Here is an 11764-nt window from a genome sequence, read left to right on the forward strand (position 1 = left end):
TTTCAAGATAAGTTAGAGACATTTCTGAAGATGTGAAGTCTCAAGAATGAAAAAAATCCCAGTACTATGAAGTTCTAAATGTGATCATTCATTCAAACAATTACTGAACTGGTATGTTGTCTTGTGTGCTTTATTTATAACATGATATCCATTACATTTAGAATGTACTCTTATGCTATAAAAGACTATATTAACAAACAAAAATTTAAAATGATTTTATTTATCCATGTATTTATGTGTTCAATTTCAGGGTATAAATGTGACAATTTATAATGTAAAATTAATCAACATTGTAGATTATGTGTGAATTTTCATCACTCTGCATGTGTTGGTTCGGTGGAGCATTTGACCCCATATTCATTAGCCCAGTGTACAATCTGTGTTAGGGCATCCAACATCAGACAGTTTATGTCGTCACTTAAGTGAGTTTCAATATTATAGTTCTTCACAGGGAAGATACAGTTCACTGGAACACCCAGCAAACTACTGCATTTCTGCATCTGGATACAAGAACACACAGTGTCACTAGATTTTCCCAGTTACATCACCATAACAGACAACCTCTGTTTAGGTGTCCACACAAGCTCCTGCTAGCTTTTATAACTCACATTATCCCTGATTTTCTTGCTTCTGTAGATGTAGTGCAAATCGGCCTTTGTCAGTGGGCAGGCAAGATCAACTCTTGTCATAAAAACCACCTGAGGAAGTCCTGTAGCACAGACATACAAATTAAACATTTAGAATGACATTCTTCAACATTAACATTGGAGCAAAACAGTTTGCAGATAAAGCAGTGATATGTTATTGTTGCTGTAATAACGCTTATGTTTATTGGTGTTTGTTGTTATTTATTATTTTACATGAATCTGCTCCTTTGATTGGTTACTTCAGTCCCCTGCTTACTACATGTTTGTTATTTTATGTGGTGTCTCCTACCAGTTACCCGCTTAGATTATATGGATGTGAACAATAGCAGCTGCAGCATCTTTTGAATTAGTTCATTTTTAAATATTCACTTTTGGCATATAAAAATCAAATCAGACAAATCAGTTACATCAGGAAAAAATAATTTCTCTTCCTATATTATTGTTTTTATAGCAAGACATTAATTTCTTCAGTGTACAGACCTCATAGCTGCAATGCTGGACCAAAATCTTAATGTTCAGCTTTTGACATAAGGATATTTTCTGTAGAGGTGACTCACCTATTCTGCTTGCTTCTTGTCTAACTTGCCTCATTTTGTTGATTATTTCCTGATCCATCACTGCAATCCTGTCTGCTGCAACAACACTCATGGGGCAGTGTATCCTATCACTCAGGCTGGGATTTCTGAGGTAATGTGGGTTTTCCTCAGAAATTTGAGATTTAGGGTGGAACTAAAAAAAAAAGAAACAAAAAGCATAGTATGTATCATAATGGCTTGGATAATATGCATAAACCTAAATACCTGTTTTGAAATTGTTTTTGTTTGAATGGTATTTTATATAGCAAAGTGTTATAGACTTTTGTTTACATATTGTGTTAAAAGGATTGCGATACCAAATCATAGTAATGTAAACATTTTACACATTGAGGTACTTTCATCCTACCACATAACCCTCTTTTATGTGTCCTCTCAAGGCACTGATGATGTCATCAGTGTGTACTCCTAGTTCTTTTTCTACACCCACTGTGTCATTGAAGGCCAAAGGTAACAGATCTTCTTTCCCATCGGCAATCACATATTTTTCATACTGAAAAAAATACCACAAAAATACCACATAATAATAATAAACACATCACCACCAATAAAAACAATAATAATAGCAATACCAATATTATAAATACAACTCCTATAACTGCTAATGTTCAACACTACTGTTTTACTTCAGCAGTTTATGAACTTTTATCCAAAATGTATGAATCTTTTGAGAATATTTTACTGATGGAGTAATCTTGCATGAGACATATCTGAATACATATTGAATACACTAACACAACAGGGAGACCAAATGCAAAGTTTGTTGTCTACTACAAGTGCTTAGGGTCTCAGACTGATTGATAATCCTGGACAGATTAGGAGGTTTACACTGTGTACTCACTCTTATAGTAAAACCTGTAATAGATCCTGCCTCAGCCAGACAATTGACAAACTGTTGTCCTTCAAAAATGGTCTTGATGGTGTTTACAATGCTGGATTTTCCTGCTCCAACTGGTCCATACAGGAGGAAACGAAGATCTTTGACTTGGTCATTATCCATTTTAAATGTCTTTAGAGAATCGGCCATTGCATTTTGTCTATGAAAAACAACAGCAAAAAAGTATATTAATTGAAATAATCCATAGTAATAAAAACTTAAAATTCACCAACCATTTTATACGTTTGGCTTGACTGGTGTGTTGGTCAAAAACAGGAACAAAATTTTATCTTTAAAATCTGTTACTAGTGTTTTAAACTATACAAAAAACTTTTGTCTGTTTGTAAAGATATGTTTCATTATAACATGAGTCAAAAACCACATAAGTGTACTTGAGATTACATAACTATATGTGGTGAAATGCAAGTGTGATAATCTGCACCTGGAGTGCACAAGATTATTTGTGGGTACAACTTCCAGTTCTTCCATCATAGCTCCTTTACAAAACTTACAAAAACAGATGCTGAAAAACAAACATATCTTAGCTAATTAACTACATTTTTGGGATAATGGGAAGATCACCCAAATTTGAATTAGGCCTTTGACTGGTCCACTGTGTCCAATAATTTATGGGTTTCTGTGTTTAGCCAAAATATTTACTTTTACATTTATTTTTGGACTGCATCAGTATGGTTACTCTACTAAAAATATTTTGTGACTATGGGAATATGTATTTCTTAATTTATTTTTGGAATGTGCAAAAACACTAAAGGTAGCCGCTCTACCCAGGATTTGAACACAGGGCTGGGAGGAGGTAATTGTGAGCTCTGACTATGGAACAAAAGAGTCAGGTTTCTGGCACAGCAGTCAGAGCACCCATTTATCCTTCCTAAATGACAGAAGGTGTCACACCATTCTCCCCTTCAGAGGGTATTTGTAAGGTAGTCTCAAAGCCAGGGCAGCTGGGTGATGATACCAACAGTCTACTGGGTGAGCAACCATGATCTAACAACGGTGGGCCCATGTGCCGAACAGTTAGAGCTTAGGAGAAAAAAAAGGTAGAACAAAGGACGCCAGGGGAAGAAATGGCAACCCCGATGCACTGGAGAAAACTCAAACTAAAACTTCCCAAAAAAAAACAGAAAACGGGCAGGACTTGAATAGCTAAGGGAAGCCTCTGGAGAGAGACAGACTCAAGAGGGAAAACTGGAGAGAGGAGGGGATGTGTGAAAACACGGACACCCTCGCAGCACAGAAGTGAGGTGTAGCGCGAGAGCTCACGGACCTCAATACCTTACGTTACCAGCTAGGAGCTTGGCTCAGAACTTTGGCAAATACCCAGCACTGAATGACTGTTTACTGGGCTTATATAATGTCTAGCCCAGCTGTTGGGTGTTAAGCCTGATTAGTCGTGTGGTTCACTCCAGGCCTCCCTCTGGTGGCCGGAGGGGGCCTCGGCCTGGTGCCAACCCTTACATTCACTTCCGGGGAGCGCCCCTGTGTGTGACACTGTCCACATGTCCCTCCGCACTCAACTGCACACTGGGATACACTATCCCCACATAGATGGGGTGGGTTCATCAACCTAGGACAGGCTCCTGATGGCCTTGCCTCCATCCCACTTCTGACACCATGTATAATGACGGTGAAAGGCAGCCACTCTACCCGGGACTCAAACCCATAGCTGACAGGAAGTAAATGTAAGATCTGACCACCAGAACAAGAGTCAGCTCCCTGATACAGCAGCCAAAGCAACCATTTAACTGTTGTTGATCACATGACACAATATGACAGAATGACTGTGGACTTACTTCCATTGCACTGTCCTCCACTCCTTGAGTTCTGTAAAAGAAAGACAATATTAGTAGCAGGAGCAAGCAAAGCACTGGAAGTGGTCCTCATTGATGACATAACTTTGTTTGTTTTTCTAAACCCATTAAATCACTGAAGGCCAAAGATAACAGTCCTTCTCTCATAGGTATTCCTATATAAGAGACTGAGGATGTACATTTGCACTGTTAAGTATTTAAGGTTCTCTGGCCACCCCCGACATGTTTGCATAGTTCCCAGTACAAGTTAACTGCTTAATTGCTTTGTACAAATGTGGTTAAAGCTGGGTTAAAGAAAAAATATGGATCATTTCGCGATTCCACATGCCTGGGCCAATAAATATTTATTTTATTTACAAAAAACTGCTGCCTGGATATAGGATGGTTTATGAGGAAAGTAGAATTTTATGGTCTATACCAGTGAATGTGCATTTCCAATTCTGTGGCAAGCTGTATTTATGGACTTCAAAAATGCTTTCTTCATATTCTTTTGACTAGCATCACAAGGAGTATGTTTTTGTACATCTGAATTTGTCAGAAATAAGCTGAAAGATAAAGTGTCTGTTAGAAGATATATTAAAGTCCCACCATACCACTAATGACCATGGCAGAGCAGGAGACACTGCCCCATTGGTTCTCCAGCTTTATGGTATAATTCCCCTCATCTACTTCATCAGCATTCAGGATTTGTAAGGACCAGTTTTTACCATCTTGTTTCATGGCGTGCTTGTCCTGCACACACTTCAGTGTGTGTCCATCCTTCTCCCATGTCACCGTTAATCCTTCTGTGTTTGTCTCACAGGAGAGAATTATTTCTTTTCCCATTTCCACTTGTTTATTACCCAAAACTGTGATGAATTCTGTTGTAAAGAGAAGGGCAATATTAATCCACAGAAAGTGTTTATTCACATATGCTCTGTGCAGTGTTCTTTCAAGAGGTCAAGTTAGAGAGCAACATCGCTGACCCTCAACTATAACAGGAAGTTCAGAGTCAGGCCCTGGAGTGTCACAGCATTACCAATGACTAAACTATTTATGAATGAATTGGTTGCAATAGAGGACAGAAAATACAAAGGTCTGTAGTGCTGAAACTTTCAGGACCTCACACTGAGACACCCATATGGGTATGGCATCAATTGAGCTTAAGCTGTAGTTACAATCAGTGCAACAGGAAGAAAAAACAATACAACCAATTTCCCCAAGAATGAATGCAAAAGGTGCTATTGTTCAAAAGCTACAACAATACTCAGAAATGATACCATATTTTATTAACATAACCTGGATTTGAACCATGTGTGCAAATGCAAAAATATACACAGCTGTTATTGGTAACCAATGAATTAACTACTAGATTCTCTCTCAACGCTTGATCTGTGTCTGTTATAACTTCCAGAGTTCACAATTAGTATTAATGTGATATATCAATTATGAACTGGATTAATGTGATCTAGATGGTTTGATAGCAAAGTAACAACTTTGTGCATTTCCTGTAACTGATGTACTGAAAATTTCTTTAAAAAAAAAAAATAATAATAATTATATATATATATATATATATATATATATATATATATATATATATACATATATATATATATATGTGTGTGTGTGTGTGTGTGTGTGTGTGTGTGTGTGTGTGTGTGTGTGTGTGTGTGTGTGTATGTGACAGTGTATAAGCATGTATAAAAGTGCCCATTTTGGAATCTGAATTGGAATTGGAGTTAGCCAGAGTTCAGGAGTCTAATGGCTTCTGGGAAGAAGCTGTTGCACAGTCTGGAGGTGCAGGACTGGATGCTGCGGTACCTTCTTCCAGATGGCAAAAGGGTGAACAGTTCATGTGAGGGGTGTGTGGGGTCTTTCACAATGTTGGTGGCTTTCCGGATGCAGCGTGTTAGGTAGATGTTCGTGATGGAGGGAAGAGAGACCTCAATGATCTTCTCAGCTGTTCTCACTATTCTTTGGAGGGTCTTGCAGTCCCTAGTTTAGTTTTATAGAAGAACTATACAAGGTTTAAAATCAGAAATTAAATTTCAAAATAAATTTGTGGAATCACCAAGAATTCACTGTTATATATGTGTAAATAATCTAACAGTGTCAAACTGATGTCACCAGCACATGACACCAGACCAAAATAATGTGAATTTCATTCCACCATTTTTGGAAGTATAGTGCCACCTCTGACTACAGCAGGTGTTGAATTTAAAATTCTTTATCAGGAAGCACAAAGCCTAATCTTAAAGAAGTAGAAAAGTAAAATAAAGAGGAGAAGAGCTGAGAAGAGCTAAAGTGAGCTAAAATAATTAAATTAGCAATACAATATAAACTTTGAGAATATCCTAATCATAGGTGAATTCATAGGTTCAATCCTTTCCAACAAAGTGCCAACAAAGAACCAACAAATTGACTAACACAGTTAACACAGTTCCAGGACAAGCTTGATCATAAATATAACCAAATCCACATGACGTGTTCTCTTTGTGAACATCATAATCATTAGGCAACCTAGAAATGGGTATTATTTTTTTCTGAACTGTAAGTCAGTTAAACCAGTCTTGGAATTTTTTGAAACAATAGGACTATAAAATGGAAATATTTTAAAACAATGCTTCAGCTTCACCTGAGAAACTACTAAAACCAAGAGAGAGAGAGAGAGAGAGAGAGAGAGAGAGTGTTTGTGTGTGAGAGAGAGAGAGAGTGTGTGTGTGTGTAAGAGAGAGAGAGTGTGTGTGTGTGTGTGTGAGAGAGAGAGAGAGAGAGAGAGAGAGAGAGAGAGAGAGAGAGAGAGAATCAAAAAGTGTCTGTGGCTTTATTATCTATCATTTCATTTTAGGATTTTGCTTGCTTCTTTTCTGTTGAGGAACATTAAATTTGACATGAGTTCTAAACTGATGTTTGGCAGTTTTAACCAAGAGAAGCACACATTACTTATCATCTTTATCTAAGTTTTTTAACAGTTTTTCTAAAATCTTTTCTGCTTTAGTAATGTCATTTATCAAAACTTTGTTGAATGTCTCATTTGCACTCTAGAGACACTGTTTACTCAATGCACACGCTTCAGTTCAGAACAAAAATAGGTATTGTAATTGCAACATCATTCTTAACCTTTTCTATGAACTGACTGCATGCCAAGTATTTGTCTGTTAAGAGCAAGTATTACCTATTTCCTTAGACCATGCGTGAAGTCTTTAACTGAAGAACCCCAACCCAAGACAAAGCATCTTGACATACCTTTGTAAGATGTGTGAAGTGTTCCTTTGTCTGTTGTTCTGTGTCTGCAGTTCTCTGTCTGTCTGTCTAAATGCTTCCTGTGCATTCAGCTGTACACTCTGTGCATGAGCAGGGGTGGGGATGGTGTAGTGTCTATGAATCTGAAAGTCATAGACCAGGGAAAACGATGGCTGTGTTCAAACAGCAAAGGTCCCACTACTGTTTTCTAAAACACATTATTTTTATTCTCTTTATTATATTTTTAGGACAGTAATTAGGATTTTTTTAATATACAGGTGTCACACTCCCTGTATGTTTTAAGGCTCTATGCTCCACCTCTCCAACCAACCCAGACTACAACACCCATAATACACTTGTCAAGAGTCTGCCTGGTGTTCCTGAATGTCTGGCGAATCATCAGTCCCTTCCTCATTTTGCCTCTCCTGATTTCTAATAACTTATTGTTATTTAACCTGTTGGTTTTCCCACATTTATTGTGAATTACTGCTATGGTTGGCCAAGTGTACTGAATGGGTTTCCATGTTCTTTTATCCCCATGTACCCACTCTTTTGCAGCTAGTCCTTGTCTTTGGCTTTGCTCATTTTGGTTTGTTTGTTTGGATATCTGACTCTCTTCAGTATTTCACCCTGGACTGTTTGTACAGCTATTCTCTCACCTACTCTGTATGTATTTTTTTAGCTGTCCTGTGGCTGACAACCTTTGCCTGCGTGTGACTGTGGATTTTGTGTTACTTATAAACCTTTCACAACTTTTCTTATCTCTTCTTATCTGCTAGTATTTTGCTTAGTTTAAAAAGAAATAGGTACTTTATATGTGTGTGTGTGTGTGTGTGTGTGTGTGTGTGTGTGTGTGTGTATATATATATATATATATATATATATATATATATATATATATATATATATACACCTCTTACTACAGTACACTGCAGTTACTCACCTAGAATATATATATATATATATATATATATATTCTAGGTGAGTAACTGCAGTGTACTGTAGTAAGAGGTGTGAAGCACACAGTTGTAGTGAAGTACACAGAGCAATATGCTTCAAAGCTTCAAAAAACCTCTGTCTGAAACGTTCTGTTTCTCCAGAAACTGTGCTTTACTAAAATTTAGAAATATCTCTCTCTCTCTCTCTCTCTCTCTCTCTCTCTCTCTCTGTATTTATATACAGAAATGTGATTTTGTTACGTTTTTCAGAATACATGATTCTAGAATTTATTCTGCCTCATTGTCTTCTGGCTCATGGACCCTCTATTATATTACAGGATATGATCATAGATTTGCCCAAAATAGAAATCACTCGTCTCTGCAAATGCATCCTGCCTACACTCATTCATCAATACAATATATACAAATATAGTGGAGGAAAAGATCTACCTGGATGATCTAAAGACCTACTGAAAGAACGTTCTATGGACAGATGAGAGAAAAATCGCAATTTTGGTAAATTTACACAGCAACTCTTAAATCTGAATTCTAAATGAAATCTAAATGAAATGAATGTACAGGTGTGTGTGTCTGTGAGAGGATGAAAATCATTTACAATGTGTTACAATTACAATTACTAGTTGATTGAAAGCTTTTATACCAGATTTAATTGACCCAGATCAGACCGGGTTCACTCCAGGTTAGCAAACACTCTATAATATAAGAAGGACTCTTCATGTCAGCAACCCTCGCCATTAAATGCAGAAAAAGCCTTTTATGGCATGAATTTGCATTTCCTGTTTCTAGTATTAGAATTATTTGGGTTTTCTGCATATTTGATTACCTGCATCAGAAGCCTATTACCACGATCCCTAGACTGGACTCCATTTCCCAGCATCCACCTGTGAGCAGCGATCCTGTTTCTCAACCCCATTCCTCATATGCTTGGTATATCTGCCTGATAATTGGCTCTGTACATTTTGGATTTTTGCACTGATTACCCTTCTACCTGCACCTTATGCTGTGGTTGCCTTCTGTTTGGATTTTGATCTCCAAATAGTCAATGACTCTGATTCTGGATAACTCTGTCAATAAAACTAACCGTATTTCACATATCTGCAAGCATCTAGTTCTGGCCTTGTTCATTACACCTATTTTCACATATTAAAGCAAATGGACAGCATACAGAGTTTTCTCTTAGAGAGTGGTTGTCACTAAGAGTGTTTTTTGTATACATGCTTTTTTTCCCCCTTTTTTTGGAACATTATAGAAACATGCCCTCAGAGGAGTCACACAGTCTCTGGATGAACTTGCCAAATAACAAACAGACCAACAGGCCCAAATGGCTAAACTCAGACAGTGTCTAAGAGACCTTAATGTTCAACTTACAAGCCATGATTTCGTCTCCCCAGCACAACTCACCTCCTGCCGCTGCTACCGCTATAGCTTCCAATGTTGCTCATCCTGTTGTTTCCACGAGTAAAGCCAATAACTATGACAGCTTTCCGGACAAATGTAGGATTTTTTTTTTTACGGTGCACCCTTTATTTTAATAGCATTCCTCCCTGTTCTGACCAAGCCAAGACAGTGTTCCTTACCGCACGGCTAAGGGAGAAAGTGATGGATTGGTCCGGAGCTATCTAGGCAACTACTCAGACATTGTCATATAATGACTTCCTCGCCCAGTCTAAAGCCATTTTTGATCATCCACATGAGGGGAGAGAATGTGGAGAAAGGCTCACCAAACTCCACCAGGACACTCGTGCGGTTTCCGACCACGCTCACGAGTTTCACACTAGAGCTGCTGGTAGCGAATGGAACAAAGCAGCTCTGCTCTTCACGTTTCGGAACGGTCTAAACATGGAAGCACTTCATGAACTGGCTTGCCGTGATGACGAGCTGGATCTTGATCAACTCATCACACAAGCCATTCGGTTGGATCGTTTTATTCGAGAACGGAGACTGTGCAGAACCAGTAATATTCACACCAATCACCCCCCTCCAGGAATTAGATGAGTAGAGCCCGGACAAGAAAAGCCAGCCGAGCCCATGCAGTGTGATTCCACTCCTTTCACCATAGAAGAGAGAAGATGCCGCTTCCAGGAGGGTCTGTGCCTTTACTGTAGGGCTGCAGGACACGTTCCGTAGGGTGAGGGGCAGGACGCACAGACTCCACCGACTGGGACGAACATTTATTAACATAAACGACACAACGGCACTCATGCTTATCACAAACAAGGAACATGAAACGGTTAACGTTAAACACAAGAATACATCTAACAAACATGTTACATTCAGAGATTACGAACAACAATAACTGCACACTTTAACACAGGTTTATATGCATTAAGACGAACGAGGTGCAGGTGTGTGCAGGTGGGGTTACAGACAAGACAGTCCTCCCACTGCACGTGGTGGGCCGAACCATGTGACTCACGGGAGGCGAGTGTTCCGTGACATAGTGCAGTCTTAGACCTAACCAGTTCGCTTTCCCAGCCCATAGAAGTGGCATGGAGTCCAAATCACCAAACCAGGTAGCAGTCCAAATCCTTCACTTTACCTGTTTATGTTGGTTCACACTGCCCATCTTCTTTTTTTACAGCCTTAATAGATTCAGGAGCAGAGGGCAATTTCATTCATACCAGTCTAGTTCAGGACTTGGACATCCCGGTGGAGCCTCTATCGAAAAACCTTCACCTGGCCACTTTAGACAGGTCCGCATTAGGGGCTGGTTCCATCGCTCTCTGCACCACACCCATCAAACTCTCCACTAGTGCACTTCACACAGAGATTGTATCCTTTTGGGTTATAGGAGCCTCATCCTTCCCCATTATACTAGGCCTGCCATGGTTAGAACAAGATAACCCTAGTATCTCGTGGTCACAGAAAGAGATCATTCAGTGGTCATCTGCATGCCAAAAGAACTGTCTGACCCATCCCATAGTTACCCTGTGTTCCACTACCATAGAAAGCCCTGTTGATTCCTACAACAGTTCCATTCCCTTTGAATATCAGGATCTCACTGAGGTTTTCAGCAAACAAAAAGCCATCTTTTTACCACCTCATCGTACCCATGATTGCTCCATAGAACTCTTAGAAGGAGCCACATAGAAGGAGCCACATTGCCAAAAGCCCACGTTTATCCCCTCTCTCAGGAAGAGGCAAGAGCCATGGAGACGTACATCAAAGAAGCACTAAACCAAGGTTTTATTCATCCATCCACTTCCCTACTTGTGTCTGGATTCTTCTTCATAAAGAAGAAGGACGGAGGTCTCCGCCCATGCATAGACTATAGAAAACTCAACCAGATCGCCAAGAAATATGCCTATTACCTTACCTCAGAACCACCAAATATTTCACTCAGTTAGACCTCCATAGTGCTTACAACTTGGAAAACTGCTTTCATTACCACCAGGGGTCATTACGAGTATTGAGTCATGCCTTATGGCCTCAGCGTAGCATCCTCAATTTTTCCAGCTTTTATAAATGGTGCTCTTTAGGATTACATAGGACAATATGTTTTAGCATACATTGATGACATCCTCATCTATTTACCTGATCTCAAGACCCACGTACAACACGTCCATTCTGTTTTACGGAAACTCCTAGGCAATGGTTTATATGTGAAAGGAAGTGTGAATTTCATCTCTTTACT

The 11764-nt window shown here is 39.0% G+C and overlaps 1 protein-coding gene across 1 annotated transcript; it reads right to left on the bottom strand.

Moving 5' to 3' along the window:
• Positions 1-309: 309 nt before the first annotated feature.
• Positions 310-11184, bottom strand: LOC113582425 (interferon-induced protein 44-like). Its single transcript, XM_081720370.1, has 8 exons — positions 11181-11184; positions 4540-4806; positions 3929-3959; positions 2082-2277; positions 1590-1733; positions 1205-1376; positions 609-709; positions 310-500 (listed from the first exon to the last, which is right to left on the bottom strand). The coding sequence occupies exons 1-8, from the start codon at positions 11182-11184 to the stop codon at positions 315-317; spliced, it is 1101 nt and encodes a 366-aa protein (XP_081576496.1). The 3' UTR covers positions 310-314.
• Between the last annotated feature and the right edge of the window lie 580 nt (positions 11185-11764).

This window comes from Electrophorus electricus, chromosome 9 (genome assembly GCF_041902795.1).
Source record: "Electrophorus electricus isolate QZ-2024a chromosome 9, ASM4190279v1, whole genome shotgun sequence".
In the NCBI taxonomy this organism is placed as follows: domain Eukaryota; kingdom Metazoa; phylum Chordata; class Actinopteri; order Gymnotiformes; family Gymnotidae; genus Electrophorus; species Electrophorus electricus.

Coding starts and splice junctions, on each gene's coding strand:
- LOC113582425 (XM_081720370.1), bottom strand. Junction 2,278..3,928: donor TGGAGGACAGTGCAATGGAA/GTAAGTCCACAG, acceptor TGTTTTTCATAG/ACAAAATGCAATGGCCGATT. Junction 501..608: donor GCAAGAAAATCAGGGATAAT/GTGAGTTATAAA, acceptor TCTTGTATCCAG/ATGCAGAAATGCAGTAGTTT.